Source organism: Primulina eburnea, chromosome 6 (genome assembly GCF_022965805.1).
Source record: "Primulina eburnea isolate SZY01 chromosome 6, ASM2296580v1, whole genome shotgun sequence".
Taxonomy (NCBI): Eukaryota; Viridiplantae; Streptophyta; class Magnoliopsida; order Lamiales; family Gesneriaceae; genus Primulina; species Primulina eburnea.
Window position 1 is genome coordinate 31,735,643 of NC_133106.1, and position 22,732 is coordinate 31,758,374.

General features: G+C 33.0%; 2 protein-coding genes and 1 long non-coding RNA gene across 5 annotated transcripts; 2 read left to right on the forward strand and 1 right to left on the reverse strand.

The window, feature by feature from the left end:
* The first annotated feature begins 1,776 nt into the window (after nt 1-1,776).
* Nucleotides 1,777-6,823, forward strand: LOC140834278 (DNA replication complex GINS protein PSF3-like). Its single transcript, XM_073199033.1, has 6 exons — nt 1,777-2,218; nt 2,301-2,372; nt 2,451-2,551; nt 2,946-3,044; nt 6,311-6,450; nt 6,573-6,823. The coding sequence occupies exons 1-6, from the start codon at nt 2,174-2,176 to the stop codon at nt 6,677-6,679; spliced, it is 564 nt and encodes a 187-aa protein (XP_073055134.1). The 5' UTR covers nt 1,777-2,173; the 3' UTR covers nt 6,680-6,823.
* Nucleotides 3,579-6,304, reverse strand: LOC140834279 (uncharacterized). Its single transcript, XR_012118704.1, has 2 exons — nt 5,625-6,304; nt 3,579-5,213 (listed from the first exon to the last, which is right to left on the reverse strand). It is a non-coding gene; the product is annotated as an uncharacterized lncRNA (long non-coding RNA).
* A 7,819-nt stretch (nt 6,824-14,642) lies between the features above and the next one.
* On the forward strand, nt 14,643-21,283 carry LOC140834280 (CDP-diacylglycerol--serine O-phosphatidyltransferase 1-like). Of its 3 annotated transcripts, none has more exons than XM_073199035.1 (14): nt 14,643-15,019; nt 15,881-15,927; nt 16,126-16,312; nt 16,458-16,523; nt 16,701-16,760; nt 17,714-17,804; nt 18,254-18,308; nt 18,460-18,539; nt 18,642-18,758; nt 18,866-18,950; nt 20,165-20,256; nt 20,547-20,800; nt 20,887-20,975; nt 21,107-21,283. In XM_073199035.1, exons 3-14 carry the CDS (start codon nt 16,149-16,151, stop codon nt 21,232-21,234), a joined length of 1,281 nt encoding a protein of 426 aa, XP_073055136.1. In that variant the 5' UTR covers nt 14,643-15,019; nt 15,881-15,927; nt 16,126-16,148; the 3' UTR covers nt 21,235-21,283. The 3 variants fall into 3 exon arrangements, with proteins under 3 accessions (XP_073055136.1, XP_073055137.1, XP_073055138.1); XM_073199036.1 differs by having other exon boundaries at nt 14,643-14,846; XM_073199037.1 differs by lacking the exon at nt 14,643-15,019 and adding an exon at nt 15,085-15,308.
* Nucleotides 21,284-22,732: the final 1,449 nt, after the last annotated feature.

Genomic DNA, 22,732 nt, shown 5'->3' on the forward strand with positions numbered 1-22,732 from the left:
TCAAGACTTTAAAAAAAATGATATTTTGTAGAGCATCATCTAAGGATATAAATGAAGCCAGTCGTTCATGAGCTACTCGGATTTCAGTTTAATAAAAACCTCTTTCAAGATTGTATCAAGGTAGCCGAGCTTAAGATTAAGGATATTCAGCTTGTAAGTTCGCCAGCTTGTTTGCGAAATTGATATCGACTAGTTTTTTGGGCTAGGTTTTGGACCATGCATTTTTATCTCACGTTGCTATTTTATTAAAACATAAGCTATTGAAATCCTACGAAATGAGAACTATACCCCTTAAATTCACATATAATAATTAGTTTTTGACTAAAAATGCTCGTCGCACTTTAATACTAGCATGTTTAATGAGCTCAAAAAGGTGCTTGTTTAACTAGCTTAAAAACGAGCTCTCTTAACTAGTCGAAATCGAGTCAGACTGGTTAAACATAATAAACAAGTTATTAACTAACCGAACTCAAGCTATTCGCGAGCTTAGTAGTTTTTAAATGAGGCGAGCTTGAGCCTGATAATAAAAGTTTGAATCGAACTAGAGTCTATATGCATCGATTATCCTAAACGAGCCGAGTTCGAGCATGATACTGTTCGGCTCGAATCGTTTATATCCTTAACATCATCTATTAATTAACATTATACAAAATTAATAATTGTTATAATATAAAAATTACTTTTAGTTTCAGAGGATAAAACAATAACTTTATGTGGTTTTTTTTTTTAAAAAAACCTCTCCTTAATTTTACAGTACATTTTCCATGTAAGTCAATAATTTGAATAAATAAATAAATATAGAATGATTAATATCACAATTGATTGTAGAATTATTAGCACTAGGGGTGCAAACGAACCGAATCGAGCCGAATAATAGTAAAAAAGTCAGGCTCGAATTCGGCTCGAAATAGATATATTCGAATTCGAGCTCGATTCGAAGTTCGATAATTTCAAATATTTGGGCTCGAGCTCGGCTCGAAATGAAGTTCGAGTTCGAGTTCGGCTCGAAATATTCGAATATATTCGTGAACTATTCGAATTATTGCTCGGATATTAAGGTTTGAAAGCTCGAAATGCTCGAAATATTCGAAATGTATATATATATATATAATTATATTATATTAATAAAATATTAAGGCTCGCGAACTATTCGCGAGCTATCGAACAAAATAATTTGGGCTCGAGTTCGGCTCGAAAAAAAGTTCGAACGTGTTCGAGTTCGGCTCAAATTCGATAAGTTCGAATACGAATCGAATATTAATCGAGCCGGCTCGAAAAACTCGCGAACATGTTCGGTTCGTTTGCAGCCCTAATTAGCACCAATTCCCTTTGAAAAATACATTCCCATAATTATATGTATGTATATATCTTGGTTTTATTTATGTTTAATAATAATAAAAAAGTATCAAAAGTTTACATTGTTTTATTGTCGTGTATGTTTAATTTTTATACTATTATTTTTATATATAATATAAAATGTTAAAAATATATATGTTTCGCATCTCTATTGTTTAGGTTGGCTTCATAATTATATCGTAAAATTCCTTGATAAATAGGTAGATTATATTTGTATTTAATTATTTAATTCAATAAGAAACACATCATTCTTGGTTGAACAGACGATTTTTTTAATTGAATCGGACATTCGCTTTAATAAATAATGGACTGGTTAATGTTTTTTTTTAATTTATAAAATTAATAAAATCTATATTATTTTAGCAGCAGATATTATTTAGTAGGTGGCTGATTAATTAAGAATGATGTGTTCAACCAAAAACGCGTCCGATTCAATAAGATTTGTTTCGTTCCCCCTTTTTTCCGAGCTATAATGAGTCATTTTGTTATGCTTCTGTTCTTGTTTTCAGAAATCAATTGAATTTTGTGATTTTGTTGTTGAATTTTAATTCCTAATTGTTTGGATTGTTGTTTACTTTAACCCAGCTTTTTCGTGCTTTTTAGAGCAGATCTTTGTGCTGTATAAATTTGGATTTTTTTTGTGCATTATTTCAAAACATACATTATGCGTTATATATACTACTGCACATCGATGCATTGAAGGAATGTTTTTTGTCACGTTCACACCGGCTTCACAAGTTTTTTGGCCGTCTGTAGATCGAAGTGACTGGTGACGGTGGATCTTTCTAGTTACTGAGGGCGGATACTTTTTCTCTGAATGGCAAGTTATTATGATGTTGATGATATATTGGCGGAAGAAGAGGTAAACATAAACTGAATCTTTTTAAACCTGAAAAGTTTTGGTTATGACTTAATGCTTTTGTTCTGTTCGTCTCTCATTTTAGCTTGTTCCATCTGTATTTCAACATGCTGCAAATGGAGTTGGGCTTTTTGATTCGAGTGACTACACTAATAAGGTATATCTTTCTTAAATCTGGTGATAACAATACCGGCACTCATCTAATTTTTTAAGTTCGTTATTTCCTCGATGTCAGGTTGAAGCTGCTTCCCGAGTAGAACTGCCTTTTTGGCTTGTCAGCGAACTGTACTTGAGAGATCTTATATCCATTAGGGTTCCTCCATCTTTTAACAAAGAGTAATATATTTTTTATCAAATTTGTGCTTTATACCATATCTATATTCTTGATAAACTAAACGGGATTCTTGTTTTTATATAAAAGAGTTGCTTGTTTGGTTCCATCTTAATGAGATTGTGAGCAATAGAAATTCTAACTAAATCAATTTTTTCCAGGTACTATATAGCACAAGACATGAAAGTTTTTGAAAATTTATGAAAGCACGATAGAGTTTAGTTACCGTGCTTTCTCCTCCATTCATTTGATAGTTATAACGATTTTAAATCAGCCCATTATAAATATTTTACTATGTATTAAAGTTCCATTGTCAATTTGGTTTAGCTTGTTTATGTTATTTATTGTTTTTGGTATTTTGTGTTTGTTGATTTGTTCTTCTTGTTTTTTTTCGTTCAGATCCAAAACAAGGGAAGAAATAGGGGCGGATGCTGCTCATGTGGATCTCAGAAGTCGGTGTCCTTATTTTTATTCGCTAGGTTGCAAGATTGCACCGCTGTAAGTTCCTTCTACTCCCTTTGCATATCTTTACTATCATTCGGTTTCAATATTTCTTTTTCAACAAATTCTTTGACCTACTGGGATTCTTAAAGTTACAAGAATTAGACACGCCCTTGGGAAACTAATTATACCCAATTCTTCTTCTTATTATTTTTATTTCAAGTTAACTTTTTAAAGACAGCATCCCAAACGAGCTTTCAAGAGTACATTGAGTATGTGGAAGCAGTTTTTTTTAACTCTGTCGAACAAAAGTAATTAACAAGCCTTGTTTGCTGTGCACCATCCTGCTTTTTCGCAGTATTAACAAATAACAAGTTGGCTCGGGCTCGAATTTTACTGAGCTCAAGCTTTAGTGTCTTCATGCTTAATTACTCAAGCTAATTAATTTTTAGTTATTTATATTTTTAATATTATGTAAACCACTATTTTACCCCTGATTCAATTTTTTACAACTAAATTTATGTATTTTATAGTAAAGGATTTTTTCATAAGCATACAATTATGCAGTGTTGCGTGATTTTCGCTGCAAGAGCACGATGTTAAATTTTAATATATGATCAGTGAAGTATCGTTCTCACGAAAAATATATCAAGTACCGTAATTAGAATAGCCTTAACTTTATCTAGAAATTCAAAGATGGGTTTGGATCAATTAATTAAAAATCAAACTAAATTTGTGAAAAGGTTAACATCGAGAGTTCCAGGAGAGAATGAATTTAGATGTTTAATTTTTGTTGGCTATCCACTATGTTAGTTTCCTATTGAAATCTATATCATGAAATTCATCTCGTTTATTAGTCACAGACACTTAATTGTTTCTATTTCTTTTTTCAAGCAACAAATATAATTTACCCATTTAATATTGATTTCAATATTCTTAAAAAAATTATAACATCAACGATACATGCATACAATTGTTCTTTAATTGCCTCCGATTAGTTTATATGTCTTCCGAATTATATAAATACCCACGACGCGTTTTCCTATGATCATATTTAGATCCTCTATCCGGAGTGATAGATCACAATTCACGATTATTATATCAATCAAACTATGACCGATAAGTTGAGGGCAACTAGGATAACACAAATAATTGAAGAAGATTTCAAATATATAAATCAAAATAGTCTATACGTAGATTCAAACCAGACTGCGTTGTTTCCCTAGAAGTTAAGTTTAGTTCATGACGAATTTGAAAACAAAACAAATCATGTTTTTCAATATAAACATCAAAACTAAAAATCTTGGAGAAATGAAGAATAAGAACGTAAGCAGAAGATGCTTCTCCATCCCCAGATGTCGCACTCTCCGTCTCGTACCAAGATCTCCTCGCTCTCGATGTTTTCTCTCGGCTTTGTCTTTTGTTCTCTCTTTAGAATGCGTTCCCAAATGACCTAAAATCTGATAGGGTTCTCATTTTAAACCCTAGAGTCCAAAGTTTCCATGTTACGTCATCAAGCGCTGAGGCGCCTGTATTTTTGACACTTGGGTGCTGAGGCGCTTAGCTTTTGAATAAAATCCTTTAACGCACCTAAACTTTTATTTTTTCCTTTTCTCGCGCTCTTCCCTCCATCTTTGTTCACTTCCACCTTTTTTTGTACAATAAAAATGCATGTTATCTAAATTCCTGCACGACACAACAACAAATACCAAACACATAATTCTGCTCTAAAACTAGAGTAAATCTAAGTTAAAAATATGTTTATCCAAGTGTAAAATTACACTTATCATGCAGTCAAGTTGAACTTGAGCTCTAGCAGAAACTCGGTCCAAGCTTGATTGGTGCTTGACAAAACCAATGTTATCTGGCTCGAGCTAGAGTCACAAATAAATTACTTGTGCTGATCACAGTTCAGGAAAAATCTCTACTTGATCGAGCTCGAGTAGTGAATTCTCTTTTGAGTTGAGCTTGAGTAGTGGGTTTTCTTTTGAGTCAAACTCAAGTAGGTGCAGTCTACTAAGATGATCTGCACCTCTATTCTACACTCTCGTCAGTTCATGGTGTAATGTACCTTACTAGGATTGTGTGTACGTCTTGTCTTGCATCTTGGGAATGAATTTAATGACAATTGTGCCACTTAATTTCTTCCTTCTCATGCCAAAAATATCCTTTTAAACCCATTTTTTCCCCTTGTCCTTTCTGTAATAATGAATGGGCTTTTGTCTTCTGTTGTAAAACAAACAGGCCAGTTAAACATATGTTCCTGAAATTTGATTTCCAGATTTGTTTATGGCTTTATGCCCAAAAATTATAATATAGGCAACTATCCCTAACAAAACTTTCTTTCATGAGATTTTGGATCCTGCAAATGCACAAAACATCAAAGAAGACATCTAACCACCCCAAAAATTTCACGTAGCATTTTGTGATTGGTTTGTTCAGTGGCCGAATTGAGAACCAAACTGTTTTTTTTCAAACTCATCAATCAACAAAATTTTGCAGCTTAGTCATGAAACCAAAATAACTGAGTGCAACACCCACACTAAAAAGAGACATTCCAAAAAATGTGTTCTGAGGGAAAAGAAGCACCATATGAAAAAAAACTAACCAAAGTTACCGGTGTTTCCCTAATTTTACCTTTGAGTTGGTATGCTGCTTCCTCCTCCTATTCTTTCTTAGATCATAAACTTGGGTTGATGCCTAGATCCATTTTGAAATCCTCCTTTATTGATCCTTTTTGGCTTCGCCTTTGTTGGGATTGCGCTGATTATGCTGTTTTTTGAGAACTTTTTGTCCAGATTGCCTTTATTTAATGCTCTTTAAGGCAAGATATTTTCTTATTTTGTGATTTTTGTCCTGCCAACCAAAAAATGTTGATGCTAAATCTAACGAACCTTAGCTTGACCGTGCCATGGATCAGTAATGCTTTTTGATTTCATTATACTGCTTCCCCTGATGATCAATTTTATGCTTCTAATCAGTTTTTCAAGTGAAAATCGCATTTTCTGGTAATCTCAAGAGTACGGTTAGTGGCTTTCATTTTTATTACGGTATATTGTAACTAGAGTCCCTCCAAATTGAAGTTCGGTTGCTAAGCCTTTAGGTTGTTTTGTTTGTTTTGTTTTTGTTTTTTTCCATTAAAGTACTGATTTACAGATAAGGATTTCTTTGTCTTGTGCTTATGGCAGCCAGAAATTTTGATAGTGGGTAATAGAATAGAGAGTTATGTGAAGAAAGAAAATTCTTATAACTGTTCATACTTATGAATTGCAAAACTTTAGATGCTAGAAGTTTATCTAAGCTTGACGTTTAATGATGACCAGTGTTGGTGACAAAACCATTGGGCCATTTCTTCTCGTTGCATTTCGAACAAGATACAAGGAAGTCTTGATCAAGGCACATACTTTAACATTGGCAGTGGCTCCCAAATACATGACACTTCTAACTAACGAAGAAGCCAAATGTGAGTTCATCAAATCTTTGTCGTTTCATATGAGCGTATTTTAAGGCGAAGACTTATTTTCTTGTTCTATTTTAAATAAAAGGAATTATCTTTACAAGTTTGCATGTTTGCTCATTCTCAAGTGTATGAGGCTGGTCAATCTTCAATAGCTGCATTTAAGAAGTGGCGGATGGGCGGGCCAAGATTTGAGGTCGCTCCAGTTCTTGGCAAGAAGAGGAAACCAACCTGATATGCCCTCCTAAACAAACCATTGTACATTTAGAGAATTCAGAATTCTAATTCGAATTTGTGTAAACTAAAAATTGGTTGTAATATCAAATTGGGATACAACGATTTGTTAACATCAGTTAATGTTATGCACAAGTTATCATGAGTAGTTGGATCACAATATATCTTTGCGTGGAACTGTATAATGCCAGTGTTATCCGTTGAAAACCTTATCCATATCTCGAGGTGTTTGTGAGTTTTAATATAAATTCGACTACCAAAGTTCTTTGTGGGAATGGATCCTTTGTGAAATTTGTTGCACCTGAAATTCTTGAATTCAACGGAGATGCGCACACATTTTATCCAAAGCAGGGAGCATTCTACTGAACCCGTTGCACCCCATATCATGCAAAATTTCCGATATAATTCGGGCATGAATAGTTGCATATCTAAGTGAACATGTCACTGAAAAAAACTAGCATATTAATTCTACTGTAGTCTAAGAGAAAATTAGCATATCAATTGAAAAAAGTAATTTGAAAATTGGTTTCTGAATAATGCGGGATCGTAATATTGTGATATCGTGCCAAGAAGAGAGCTAATATTTGCAATAACTTATTTTGGATGAGTTCTAACTCATTTATTTGTATTTAATGTACATGTCTTAATAATATTGGAAACTGGTACTCAAAATTGGGTATGATTGAATTTTGACCAACGAATTATAAAGTGAATTCTATCAATAAATGTGGAAACGAATTTATGAAATGAAATGTAGTAGATGAACTTAGTACGTGTGTTTAATTTTACATTTTTAAAAAAATACTTTTGGCTGAATTCGTAATTAAATGAATAAAGTAAATCATTTGAATTTTAATAGATATTGAATAAATTAACTCTCTTCATGATTGCTCCATCTGCTATTCAATACCAAATTAATGTCATATTTTCCCAAGAGGATGCCAAATCTAAAGTCGTGTTTCAATCGGATGATTTGTATTTGGATGAATTATTTGAAATAAATTTATCTTTTATACGTATTTTAAATCCATCATTATGAATCCAAAAATGTTCGATAAGATTCCTTATTTAGCATTTTCAAATCGATTGCCATACTAATTGCGTAATGCCCACGATTCATTTCATTAATATGTAAATTGACTAATCCTTACTCAAAAAATAAAATAAAAATAAAAATGGACTAATCAATTTGCTGAAATCCATCTCATCAATCATTTGATTTTTTAAATTTGGTTATTTCCCGCAACTAATTATTTAAATCGATGGACCTTGGGAATGATGGGCGAATCATATTTTTATAAATATTAAGATCTGTTTTTATATATATAAATAAAAAAATAACATTTATCTTCTTGTCACTGGTCGGCCGATCAGATTTCATGGATCACCATTCATTCATATATTAATAATGCAGTACACTGTCCTCGGAATGCGACATCGATGACAAAAATTAATTAAAACTAATCTTATCAGCTGAGAAAGACGGGTGATACTCACGGGAAATTTAGGGTCCGCTCCCAGCAAGTGTCACTAATCCAGACGCGGGTTTTGAAGTTACCCTGAGCCTGAAATAACAAAGAAGATCGTTAAGAGGGGGCCAGGAGGGTGTCCTGGCGTAGCACCTCCGACGCTCAAGTCAGTGACTGAGATTTATAGGAGAATACCTGGGCTTCTGATGGGCCCTTCACCTGTGGGCCTCAGATATGGGCCGGGAGTTTGGGCCAGATCTTGATGGGCTCATCCCTGGGGTATCAACGGGTTTATTGGCGAGTGTTCGAAAAATGATTGGAATATGATGTTAACATGATTTAAAAAATTTGAGTTGTAACATCGTTATTAAATATAATTTTTAGTTAAACGATAAATATTTGATTATATGATTACAATGACAACATGTTATGTTTCGGGTTAAAAACAATCAATCCATTTTGCAAGCGTTGAATTTCCTCGTTCGCACTTTGGCTACAATTTGTGAAATAGTAATAAAAAAAGATCGAATCGGTTGACGTAATCCAACAAAATGACAGAAATTTGTGTCGAAATTGTTTATTGTTGGGGTGGTGTTGGCCACATTTAATGTCGAAGTCACAACTTGCAATTTTTATAAAGTTTGTGCCACACATTTACAAATGAAAGGACATTAAAGTTTGGGGACCCCTTTTTATTCAAAATAATATACACACATATATATATATGTGTGTGTGTTGAATCCATTAGAAAATTTGTTTTGTTACCTCACATTCATCGTATAGATTTATGTAAGTATTGATGAGATGACACTCGTTTATTGAATATGAAATTTTTTTATGTTTTATCACATATAATAAGTGAGTGACACTTAACTGATATTCACATAAGTATTCACAGTAAATATATAACACATCACACACACACACACACACATATATATATATATATATATATGTGTATGTGTGTGTATGTATATATCGCATAAATTAAACACGCCTCTAAATATATTTTACATATAAGACAAGTTGGTCTTGGATCTTGGATTCATGAGTCATGACGTCTTCAAAATACTATTAATTATTAAAATTGGCCAAATCTCGAGAACTAAACGGGACGTTGAAATCTTGTCGTTTTTTAATAATGTAAAAATTTGTGTGAGACGGTCTCATGGGTCGTATTTGTGAGACATATATCTTATTTGGATCATTTATGAAAAAAAATTATTTTTTATGCTAAAAATATTAATTTTTATTGTGAATATCGGTAGGGTTGATCCATCTCACAGATTATGATCCGTGAGACAGTCTCACATGATACTCACTCTTTTAATAATGGGATTATTATCAAAGTTTCCTTCCTTTATGCTATAATAAATACATCAATTGAGCATTTCTTTTTCTAATTGTATGTATAATTATTAAAGGAACGACGTCTTTTCATTTTATTTCATTAATTAATTCCGAGCTCACGGAAAGTTCAACGCTGGCATGAGGATAATTAATGGTGTCCTTTTCAATTCTAATATAATTGTTATGATTTATGTCTAAATCTAAGATATCTTTCCATGTATCCCATGTGTGTTTAATATATAATCACTTGATTTTACCTTAAATTTACATTATTCAGCAATAATTATTAGTAATAAAATATGTGTCATGCCTATTTTTTTTGTTTCCGTCATGTAAATATTAAAATTCGAGTTTTGATAATGTAAGCTAAAACATATTTTGGTTTTTGGTCTTTTTAATCATATTGCTGACATCACTCGAAAAAATGCTGATGTGATACTAAGAAAAGTCGATATGTCAAACGTCAAGTCAACACTCCCTAAAAGAAAGACAAAAACCAAACCACAACCTAACTTACACGAATAGAACCTAAATTTGAATACTTACATGACTAAGGCAAAAACTTGTATGAGACGGTCTCACGGGTCGTATTCTGTGAGACGGATCTTTATTTGGGTCATCCATGAAAAAGTATTACTTTTTATGCTAAAAGTATTACTTTTTATTTTAAATATGGGTCGGGTTGACCCGTCTCACGGATTAAGATCCGTGAGACGGTCTCACATGAGACCTACTCCATGACTAAAACACAAAATAGACAAACTTATATGATTATTTCGGCTGTTATACCAAATACACAACATATTTGTTTGTCAAGAAAATATGGTGTGTATCATTTAATTTACCGCAACTAACTTATTCTCCATTTATTGTTTCTTGGTACAAGAATTGATATGGACTCGGGGTTTTATTTTTTGGCTAAAAGAATAATGTTGAGTATATTCAGAAGGATTTAATTTAATAAAAATGGCAAAAGGGCCAATCTCATGATGTCTAATAAATATTCTGAATAAATTTGTCTTATGCCATGCGGAATCTCTACGATGAATATGGGTCATCGCTTTAATTTTATATTACTTTACACATGGACTTAATAATTTGATTAATATTTTCGGGCCCAATTACTTTAATTTTTAAATATATTTTTTTATTGTTATGTTTTAACTTTTTCCTACCTTTATTATCATATTTTTTTTTGGAAAACATTTATTTTTAAAATGTAAACAATTGTTAGAGCAGCTGTCTGTACTCACGGATCCCTTCTTCGTACTTGAGGAGTTGTACAATTGTACTTAAATTAGACATATATATATATTTTTTTATGTAAAGACTTGTGCAAGTCGTATTTTGTGATACATATATCTTATTTGAATAATCAATGAAAAAATATTATTTTTTATGTTATTATTTTTTATTGTGAATATCGGTAGAGTTGACTTATCTCACAGATAAAGATTCGTGAGACCGTCTCACAAGAGACCTATTCATTTTTTTATGGGATTTATAGAAAAGTTGTTATTTTTTAATTGACAGAGTATTCATACTTAGTAACATTTGCTATAAAATTCGAACATATTATAGGATAATATTTTAAGGATTGATCTATTGTTTAAAAATCTTTTATACGTGAGAGATTCATATATTTTAACATTCAAACTCTGACATGATATCAAATTTAAATCGTTGAATTTTCTTGTGAGCAGGATATCATCGAACTATTTTTATTGTCAATTATGTATAAAAAGCCTTGTAGTTAAGCAAGTTTCCCCAAAATTTCCAACTAACTTGACAATTTTGACTTGATGGAATCCATATTCATATACGAGATTATAGACCGCAATGGGACATAATGGGGTGAGGGCTGGTTTATTATCCTCATCCTCGAATTTCACATCTACCCTCATACTCGCGCCCCTCGAATCTGAAACCATGGGAATCAAATTCCAATATATGTTTCAAAAATATTAATAGGACAAGACTCTGACATGTAAGGGAATTCCTCGAACCAAAACATATCATTATCTATAATAATAATAATAATAATATTTTTATTATTAATATTATTTTCGGGTTGAGTTCGAGAGGAAGCTAATATCTCTATATTCGTCCCGAACTATTTCGGAGATTTAAAAAAATCACCGAACCTGAAAAAATCGGGAATCCCCGTCTCCATTAAGAGTTTTCCTCTTCAAACCCGTGAAAAAAATTGTCATACATATATGAGATGATGTTAATTTCTTGGCAAAAACTTGTGTGAGACGGTCTCACGGGTTATATTTGTGAGACGGATCTCTTATTTGGGTCATCCATTAAAAAGTATTACTTTTCATGCTAAAAGTATTACTTTTTATTGTGAATATGGGTGGGGTTGACCCGTCTCACGGATTAAGATCCGTGAGACGGTCTCACATGAGATCTACTCTAATTTCTTATTATATGAGCAATAAATGTACCAACAAAAAGAATTTTTATAATGCAAAATTTTAGATATAATTAATTTTCACATGGAAACACATGCGGCAGTTAAATATGGAATAAAGTTTTACTGTTAATATTAATAGTGGGGAATTTTTGTCATTTTATACAATAACACACAAAGAGACTAGATTTAAGAAAAGACTCCTTTTTTTTAAAAAAGTTTATATAATTTCGATGGATTTAATGTATATCTCTACACATCTTTTTAATTTCTATATATAGTATTGAATCCCAAAAGTTGGAAGTGATATGTCTCGATAAAATCGATGGGATCAACGAATCAATATCAATTATCATGGCATCTTTCCTTCCATCAATAGTTCCATAATATCATTAATTTCCCACAAAAATTGGTTCCATCAATCGTGGGTGTGTTTGGTTGGGTGGATTAAATAAGGATAGATTAATAGTCCAATATTTATCGTTAAAATTTTAAGATGTTTTAATAATCATTTTGACTCGGTTTAAGATCCAATTTTATTAATCAAATAGTTATCCATAAAATTGGATCTTAAATCGGGTCAAAATGATTATTAAAACATCTTAAAATTTTAACGATAAATATTGGACTATTAATCTATCCTTATTTAATCCACCCAACCAAACACACCTCGTGTAATAGTTCCGATATAACATAGACCGAATGATAATACTTTGAAATTGAAATAATCAAATTCTCTAAAAATGGTACTAGGGAAGTTATAAATATCTTTCCATACTTTGTATTTGGAGTACTTCATTTGATTTCCCCTGCAGTATTGAGCTTTGGTGGTGTTTATCATTCACTTTTAGGACCCGAGGCTGGAAGCATCTTTTCCATTCTTCATGGAAAAATAGAAATAAAAGTACCACAATTTTAGGCATTCATTCAATCTTGTTAGGTCTAGGTGATTTTCTTCTAGTCTTCAAAACTCTTTATTTTGGGAGCGTATATGATGCTTGAGCTCCGAGAGAAGGAGATGTAAGAAAAGTTACAAACTTGACCCTTATCCCAAATATCATATTTGGTTATTTACTAAAGTCATCCTTTGGAGGCCACGATTGGATAATCATACATCTAAATAGACTTAGATTTATAGGTAGATAGATAGATAGAGATTCATCTTGATCTATAATCAAAGAAAAATACTATAAATGTCTCTTATCTTGTGATTTAGAAGAAATGTTTGTCGGTAGAAAATGAGAATAACAATTTATTCTCCTAGAAAATCTAGAAATAAGAAAATTGAATCAGAAATATCGACAAATTCTCGTAGAATTACTTAGTTTAATTAGGTACCACATGAACATGACTGAGTAATAATTCCGGTATAACATAGACCGTATAATAACACTTCAAAATTGATTTAATCAAATTATATAAATCACAAAAAACTTTTATGCATATCAAAGTCCCGGATATTATTTTTTAGCTAAAAACACAGAGATTAATATTCTCGGTATAACATAGATCGCATAATAACACTTTGAAATTGATTTTATCAAATTATATAAATCACAAGAAACTATCATCCATATCAAAGTTCGGGATATTAATTTTTTTAGCCACTTGATATTGATTTCGACTTAACCTCACATAGTCAGTTACTTTATTATTATTATGTCCAAAACAAGACATCACCACCCAAAAGCAAAATTGACATTTCACCTCAACCACTTGCCAAAACATACCATTCCACTATTCAAATAATCGATAATGTTAGAAACCTTCACCTTTCTAATTTTTTTTATTTTTATTTTTTATGAAATGACCTTTCTATTTTTCTAAATAAGTGAAAAATGGATAAATATTAATGGAACAATGTTTGCCAACCTGCTCTTCCGTACTTTTATCACAATATTTGTTCTAACTTGTGATAATTGGAAAATAGTTACATTCTACAATAATCCTCCCAAAATAGTTATTACATACATTCATAAATAATAATTGGTAAAAACTTGTGTGAGACGGTCTCAATGTTCGTATTCTATGAGACATATCTTTTATTTGGGTCATCCATAAAAAAATATTACTTTTTATGCTAAGAGTATTACTTTGTATTGTGAATATCGATAGGGTTGACTCGTCTCAGAGATAAAGATTCGTGAGACTATAATATTTTATTAAAAAGAATCTATAAAATTTTGGATGTTTTTGGACTTCATACAAAATTTAAATCTATACCGTTTGTTTGGACAACTTACAAAATATACTAACAATTTGTCACAAAAATTCCCCTACCTCAGTCTTTTGCTGGTACCTTCCCGGATGTTATCTATTTTTGTTATATCATCTTTGAGTTTGTCATATATAACTTGTTCAATATATTTTATTTGATGACAAAATTTGTGTGAGACGGTTTCACGGGTCGTATTTGTGAGACAGATCTCTTATTTGGATCATCCATGAAAAATTATTACTTTTTATGCTAAGAATATGACTTTTTATTGTGAATATGAGTATGGTTGACCCGTCTCACGAATTAAGATCCGTGAGACGATCTAACATGAGACTCACTCTTATTTGATCATCGTGATTTATAAATTGTTACATTGATTTTTTAGATTTACTCACATCATCCAAATTTCATGATTTACAAAAAAAAAAAAAGAGGGTGCCGCCGCCTCACGTCGCAGTTCCGGGGTTGTCAAATTAAATAAAATTCCTCCCTTCATAAAATACATAACAATTTGCTTTGACCGAACCGTACGCTTACACATATATCACTGCCGCCACCTCTTCCTTGCGATGGTGGCCACGATGTATTCCATATGTCGATTGTGTGTGTATATATATATTACTCCCTCGAATTTTCCCTCTCATTGATCATCATTCTTTGTAAAGATTTTCTTCAATTTTTCTTCTGTTTTTACTCGATGGTGTGGAGACAGGTTCATCTATTTCCGGTCTTTTATCCCTTTTTGGATTCGTTGTCTTCTTTCGAATTTCGATAATCGTCTCTCCTTCTGTGTTCGATTCTTGATCTGAAGGCTGAGATTGTTTCGTCATCCAATCGGGTCGTTGGGGGGGGGGGGGTCGCTACTGTCTCTGCTCTTCTTTCTACGTGAGTGAGGATGGAATTATGTGCTGCTGTTTGACTTTTTTTGTGTGGTTATTCTCTCACTAAATCATTTATCTGTCATGATTGATCTTTTATCATTAGCATTTGAAAGAAAATGTTTTCTGTTTCTATTGATACGTGTGTTTATTGTTAGCTCGCTCGCTCTCCCTCTCTCTCTCTCTATGTGTGTGTCTTTGTGTGTGTTTTTCCCCGAATATGTGAAGGGATATGTGTCTTACCCGTTCTTTTTCCTCTGTTGATTCTTTTGATACATGATTTTTCGCATGCACAGGTCGTGATTTTTTCATATTTTCTAATTCGGGTTTCGAACCTTTTTCAATTGGGGAAGGAAAAGACTTTTGGATTCTGGGAACAGTGCTTCATTTGAATTTTTTTGGGTTTTTTTCAGCGTTTTCGTTGCATGCAGTGAAATACTTTTCCCAATCGTTTCTGGGTTTTGTTCAATTTAGGTGTTGATGGTGACCTCAGTATCTTTTTTTTAATCTTCGTGGTGAAAAGTTAATTAATTTACAGACATGGGTACTGTTTATTGGTTTTTTTTTTACTGTTACTTGACCGGGCAGCTAATAAGTATTAGCTAGCACAAATATTTATCGAATCTTTACTAATTTATTGGGTTTGGTGCTAGGAAGAGTTTGAGTTGCATTTTGGAAATTCTTGAATGTTGGGTCTCTTGGTTATTGTTGTTAATATTATTATTATTTTTATTATTGATTGCAACTGTTTGGAACTTAAATTCCTAATCCCCTTTAATTTGTTTTTACATCGTTTGGTCATTGATTTTGCTGAAACCATTTAGATTTCCTCTACTTAGTGTCTACTTGTTACTCTCTGAATGTACAGGGACTTACTTTGCAGTGTTTCAGCATTCAAGTTCAAATACTCTAAAGGTATGAATAATTTGAGCTAAGTTGGTTAGACATTTATAGCCATTTTGTTAGTGTGGATTTTCTGATGTGTAGGATAGGATGCCAAACAGGGTTTGCTAATGTTATTCTAATATTTCCCTTTTCTGTTTGATGTGTTAGCATCATTTATCTTGTTCTTGCACCTCTTAACTTACATTTTTTCCTTCTTCCTTTGGAAAGGATAAGGTCTATTATTCTATGATATGGAACCTAATGGTCACCGGAGAGCTAGACGGAGAGATCTTGTTGGTTATCAAAAAGGCGATACAAGTACATCGAGCAGTGACGATGAACTTGATCCATGGACCGCTTGGGCATACAAGCCTCGGACCATCACATTGTTATTAATTGGTGCATGCTTTCTTGTGTAAGTCAGTTAGGTAGTCTCTTTTGTTTTTGTAACTCCTTAGTGTTTGGCCTGGAAAACTGATGGATAAGTCTTGACTGATTAAAAGATTTGTATAATATTCATGACCACCATTTTATTGTCTTGATTTGAATTTTGTTTGCAGGTGGGCTAGTGGAGCACTCAATCCTGAAAACTTTGTAGAAAGAGATCTCGTTACCTCTGTGAAAAGGTTTTCTACTAACCTTTTTTAAAATTTGTATATATTAATATACTTCTACAAACGCACACAGGGTGTGTGTATCTGTGTATACATATGTGCATTACTTAGTTTCTCTATTTATTGCCTCTGTTCTTTGTTATTTTTGTGATTTAAGATGTTGCAACTGTTAACTAATATATTTTGTAGGGGCTTATGGGCAATGGTTGCAGTGTTCCTTGCTTATTGCTTGCTACAAGCTCCTTCGACGTAAGTTCGTATCAAACTTTCTTCGTCTATCCCTATCTTATATCTGTCTGACCTTGAAGCCTGGAAATATAATATTTGGATATATGTATGTTTGTTATAGTTTGCTGCGTAAGTTTGCATATTTGTCATGCAAATGAAAGGACATGCAATTATTTTTTATTCACTTGCTCATCTGAATATGGACATATCTCCTTATTTATGGATTTTGGGAATTATCGACGGATTAAAGGTGGAGTTGAGATATAAAAGCACTAGTTTCTACCTTAGGGGGAATATCTTTGCCTCATCTCAGTTTTTTATCTCATCAATTTTAAGGTTGAGAGAGGATTGCCATCCATGGCCATTATGCAGATGGTTTAGATTCAATAGATTCATTCAGTGATAAGTTTCCTTATGTGAGTGAGTGATTGGGGAAATGCTATGATTTAGTTGTAGATTTTTTCTAAATTGACACAATTTTGCACTTATGAGTTCCTCTTCTATAAAAATGTATCTGTCGTCATTAAAGGTGGAACATGAATATTATTAATATTTTCAGTATCACAATTTGAGGACCCATGCTTTATTTGCTGTAAGGCATTCCAATTCTTTGAATCCATTTTCAGAATCCTCTCTCACACACACACGCACGCACACATATATATGAATACGTGTTTGTGTGTGTATTTATACATTGAAATTATTTTGAATGAGGCCATGAGTCAATTAAATTAGAGGGGGGCTAGCATACATGAAGTGGTTAATCAAAGTGAATTGGTTCGTCAATGTCATTGGTTTGTCATAAGTCTTATCACGCACCAAATTGATTCAGTTAAATGATATGAAATAATCCACGGAACACCATCACGAGATGCAGGCACAAATGCTCCTTTTTTTATAAGCACAATCTTATTCACTTATATCAAAAACTTTCTTTAGTCTATTTGCTGAGTCAGGTCATATCTTTGTTGCAGGGTACTTATTCGTCCTCATCCTGCAATTTGGCGGCTCGTTCATGGAATGGCTGTCGTTTACCTAGTTGCATTGACATTTTTGCTTTTCCAGGTTAGTCTTTAGCTGGCGTTCTCAGCTTTAACATTTGGCCTCTGTAGATTATTCACTTACAGAGTTGAGTACGTTTCAATGTCAAGGATTTTATTTGACACTTAGTGCTATTGAAGTTTCGTTCTGAAATTATATCGATATTGAGCATGTCGAGTTTTGCCAGTGGCAAGCCAAAAGGGCTTCTTGTTTTCTGTTAGTTGTGGTAATTTTTCATGTTTTATAACGATGCTCTGAATTACCTGAACATGCATTTTAGATAGAGTTGGATTAAAACACAGTCATCTGCTTTGTCATGTTTACAGAACGTGGCAGTATATTGTGCGTACTGAACACTGATTCTGGGTTCTGCATAAATTATCTGTTGATGGCATTGTGCTCTATGTACGTGTGCTAATGTTTCGGAGTTGTGTGAAGTATATTCAGACATCTGTTATGTTTCTTTTTACCAGAAGCGTGACGATGCTCGACGATTTATGAAGTATCTGCACCCCCATCTTGGTGTCGGTAAGGGATTTGGATCTTCTGGTTGTTCTCCTTTTACCAATGGATGTCTATTTTTGTTGTGATGGTGGCATCACAAGCCATTCATCATCATTAGTCTGGTTGCACTTGTTGTTAATAATCGGTTGATCTATATGCAATTTCCGTGATGTAGAACTTCCAGAAAGATCTTACGGTGCTGATTGCCGTATTTATTTACCGGAAAATCCTACAAGCAGGTTTAAGAATGTTTATGTATGTTATCTTTGTATTTACTCAAACCTTTAGATTTTATTTTATTTTGTTAATAAACGTTGTCCTGATGCTAAAGACCTACATATTGTTACTTGTTTCTAGGACACGCTGTTTGATGAGTTTGTTCTGGCTCATGTTCTTGGATGGTGGGGGAAAGCTATAATGATCCGTAATCAGCCTCTTTTGTGGTTACTTTCAATTGGATTTGAGTTGATGGAGGTCATATTTTATTGTTGGCATGCTACATTTTCTTCTCTCTGTTTCGAGCAAATGAAAAGCTAGATGCATTTCTTCATTAAGCTGATTTTAATATTCTCCTTTTCCAGCTTACTTTTCGCCATATGCTGCCAAATTTCAACGAGTGCTGGTGGGACAGCATTATTCTTGACATATTAATCTGCAATTGGTTTGGTATGAAATTTTTTATTTCCTTTCTGGTTATGTTGCATGTCTGCAAAGAGTTTACTCGGCAATGCATGAATCCTTGGCTTGTTTAATCATAACCTCGAGTCCATTTCCATCGAAAGCCTTTATATGCTGAGCCATAGAGTGTCATTTGTCCTGGGTTCTTATTATTGTTTATGTTACTGTGTGATTGAAAGTTGGCATGTTCTAGATATCTCCATCCCTTTTCCGAAAACATCGGTAACTATGCGACCACGCAAAGTTTGTCCTGTTATTAGATGAACATGTTTCACTTAATCCAACTTTCATATAACTATCATTTTCTAATCGCAATAGCCTCAATATTCCCCTTGTTGCTAAGGCTAAAATTTATTCCTCTGTCTGGAATAGTTCTCACATTAGCTTTTAATTGACATTTAGTGCCTTAACATATTTCTGAGTGGGAAACGGGGCATAGCCGCAACTCCTTCGAGGAAAGACAAAAAATTATGCTTGGAGAGAAGCGATCAAGTAAAGTTGGTGGTTGTCTTGAATTATCACTATATTTAAATTAATCTCAATGCCTAATTATCTCTATAAGTCGGTTAAAATATGATACTTGATATTTCGGTCATAAATATATCCCAATTTTTTATTTATGAAAACAAGGAAGATGGGGAAAACTTTAGTTGAGTTTCCCAACTAAATGTCTTATTTAACTCCGTTATTTCCTCTATAAATAAATAAAGTGCTATTGATGTAATGGTTACATAACCATCCTCCCAACGTCTTGCAATTTTTATCACCAGTTGACTTCTATCTTCAATTTACCATTAGGGCAATTCTTAAGTTATTTAGTTTCAATACGAAACTTGAAATGGCGCTAACATGTTTTTACTTCTTTCATGTGCCATATCCTAGTAAGTATAAAATGTAGTGCAAGGAATTGTCAGTGATTGGACACAAAGATCACCTATGACAATCACAATGAGTGAGTATTGGTGAAAAAGAAAATTTTAGGAGCAAATATTTTGGATTGTTCTTTTGATACGGGCTTATTACAGTGATAAGTTTAGTGCCATTGTTATCTTGGAAGATTCATCCAAACTTCATAACTTTCTCCTATTTCGCTATCGTTTTCCTATATTTTGTCTGTCCTTTTCATTGCAGATTGATTTCTGTTGCTGAGGGTTCCTCGTTTTTGGGCATGGTGTATAACATGTTTCTACTTTGCTATACAGGTATTTGGGCTGGTATGCGTACTGTTCGGTACTTTGATGGTAAAACCTACGAGTGGGTTGGTATAAGCCGCCAGCCAAACATCATGGGCAAAGTACGTTGGATCTGCTACACTTTCTCATGAAAAACCTGTTTCATCGTCTTCGATGTAGTGCTGTATACTTGACTGAAACATTCGATGGATGTAGTTATAAGCACAAAGGGTTGGATCTTTGCATCCATGGAAACCGTTCATCACATGAAAATATAGTTTAACGATTTTTAAAAAGTAGTTGAATTTGTCACTTCTACTCGTAGGAAATGGAGCAATTTCACGTTCTGCATTTTGAATGAGTGACATGTACTTACTTTCACTCATTTCTTTTTTGTCCTTCCAACTTTCAGGTCAGAAGAACGTTGGGTCAATTTACACCGGCACGATGGGATAAAGATGAATGGCACCCTTTTCTTGGTCCGCTGCGATTCATTCAAGTTCTTAGCCTATGCATTGGCTTCTTGACTGTGGAACTCAACACATTCTTTCTCAAGTTTTGTCTTTGGATTCCACCACGAAATCCCCTTATTATATACCGCTTGGTTTTGTGGTGGCTTATCGCAATACCAGCTATTCGTGAGTACAATTCATATCTTCAAGACAGGTATTTCCCTACTATCTTGCCTTTTGACTGATACAGACATATTGATTTTCCACCTTTTACTCAACAAATTCTCTCTTTTTTCCCAGGAAACCGATGAAAAAGGTGGGAGCCTTTTGTTGGCTGTCACTTGCAGTTTGCATTGTTGAGCTTCTCATCTGCATCAAGTTTGGACATAGTGAGTTTTTTGCAAGCTCTTTCTTTTAAATAACTTTATCTTAAAATTTTGATATATTACAAAAATATCATGTTAATTTTTGTCATTTGTCACTACATGAGATTTTAACTTAATTTATACACGTCTTGAAGGACAATTCCCGAATCCAATGCCTAAGTGGTTAGTCGTATTCTGGACGTCTATCGGAGTTGGACTCGTAGTTTCATTAGGCACGTGGTCATGGAAACTGCATCGATTGATAAGGAGAAAGAGACAATAAGTTCCATTTTCGTCGTGGTTTTTTTTAGAGTAAATTAACATTGTGTATAGATAGAATTATGTTTTTGATTGTAAAGCTCTCTTCTTAGGTTGGACCTCACCATTTTTTATGTAGTGAAACTAATTTTTTTTCTAAAGTCTCATTTTTTTCCCATTATCCAAATAATGTATCGGAGCATGGCTTGTAAGGACTGGTGATTTGATGAATTGAAGTTTGGTCTAACAATTGAATTTTTTCCAATTATGACATGATTGTGTGACCTTAATATTATTAATTTAATTTTTAATTCATAAATAATTCAAAAACAGACGTGCTAGTACTATTTATTTAGTAGTTTAATCAGGTAAAATTATGATGTTGGTCATTGGCAAAAATGTCTAAAATTAAATTGCTAAAAAAATGAATATAGTGGAAATTCTATGATATAGAAGATTAAAATTACAAAAAAAAACAAATATACATAAAAAATTACAAATTTCCTTTTAATATTTGATATGCCAAGAGAATAGAGAGATGAAAAAATATTACAAATTAAATTAAACAAGTATGACACAAGGCCATGTAAAAAATAATTTTCTTGTCAATGCCACAATGTTTTAGTCCAAGTGATTTTTTAATGGAAGATTGCAATAAAGTAACATGTCACAATCAAATTTACGCAAACATTAACTTGGTCTAAAAAATTTCCAAAAGTCAAAAATTTCCTCTCTATTATCGAATAGTGTCGATGCTACCTGTGGGGCACTGCAGTGCCTCACAGGATCTGGGCCGTTGATTTTAAAAAAATTGATGGACCCCGCATATAATTGATGGACCCCGTATATGTGTGGTTAAATTTAGGCCTTTGATCTTCTCATAGGACAGTTCCCCACAAGATAGGGTGAAATATTTCCTCTCATCGTCCTTTACTTGTTAAGTTTGACATCTTTTGGACTGTCCTTTCTTCTACTAATATCATACATGCATGTAGGTTGATTTCGCAAGGGATAGAAGCAACAAGTAATAGTTTAATATAATTAGGTATCGAATCGGAGATCTGAGATCTTGGTGGTAATATAGAATGCGAAAACAAATTTTTTTAGATGAAAACAAAAACTCATACATCAAACTCTAAATTTGATGGCATTTACTATTTAGTCAGGCCGTATGCGATATAAAACTGGTTCGACTTTTTGAGATGATCACACTCACAAAAAAGCCATTTGGGAAAGTCCATTCAATTCTCTAAGTTCAAAAATAGTGATGCAAGCAAATCGATCGAACCGCTAGCGAGTAGCACACGATTAGCTCGACCAGGAGCTAGTCGAGCTAAAATAATAGGCCAAGTATCGTAAGAGTGTAATCGATGTAGAGCTATTGTTTTTAATATTATTTTTTTAGCATTACTTAACTTACTTTGACCCTCATTTTTTTTTACTTAACTATATGTTTACAAAATTAATTTCATAAAAACTGAAGGTTATTTATATTAGCATACCTCCAAAATTTAAGTTCGATT

Excerpts from the sequence above, each read along its gene's own strand:
- LOC140834278 (XM_073199033.1), top strand. The coding sequence starts at position 2,174 with ATGGCAAGTTATTATGATGTTGATGATATATTGGCGGAAGAAGAG. Across the intron at positions 2,552-2,945 it reads CCTCCATCTTTTAACAAAGA|ATCCAAAACAAGGGAAGAAA; the intron begins GTAATATATTTT and ends TTTTTCGTTCAG. Across the intron at positions 3,045-6,310 it reads GGTTGCAAGATTGCACCGCT|TGTTGGTGACAAAACCATTG; the intron begins GTAAGTTCCTTC and ends AATGATGACCAG.
- LOC140834280 (XM_073199035.1), top strand. The coding sequence starts at position 16,149 with ATGGAACCTAATGGTCACCGGAGAGCTAGACGGAGAGATCTTGTTGGT. Across the intron at positions 18,540-18,641 it reads GCAGGTTTAAGAATGTTTAT|GACACGCTGTTTGATGAGTT; the intron begins GTATGTTATCTT and ends ACTTGTTTCTAG. Across the intron at positions 20,257-20,546 it reads AGCCAAACATCATGGGCAAA|GTCAGAAGAACGTTGGGTCA; the intron begins GTACGTTGGATC and ends TCCAACTTTCAG.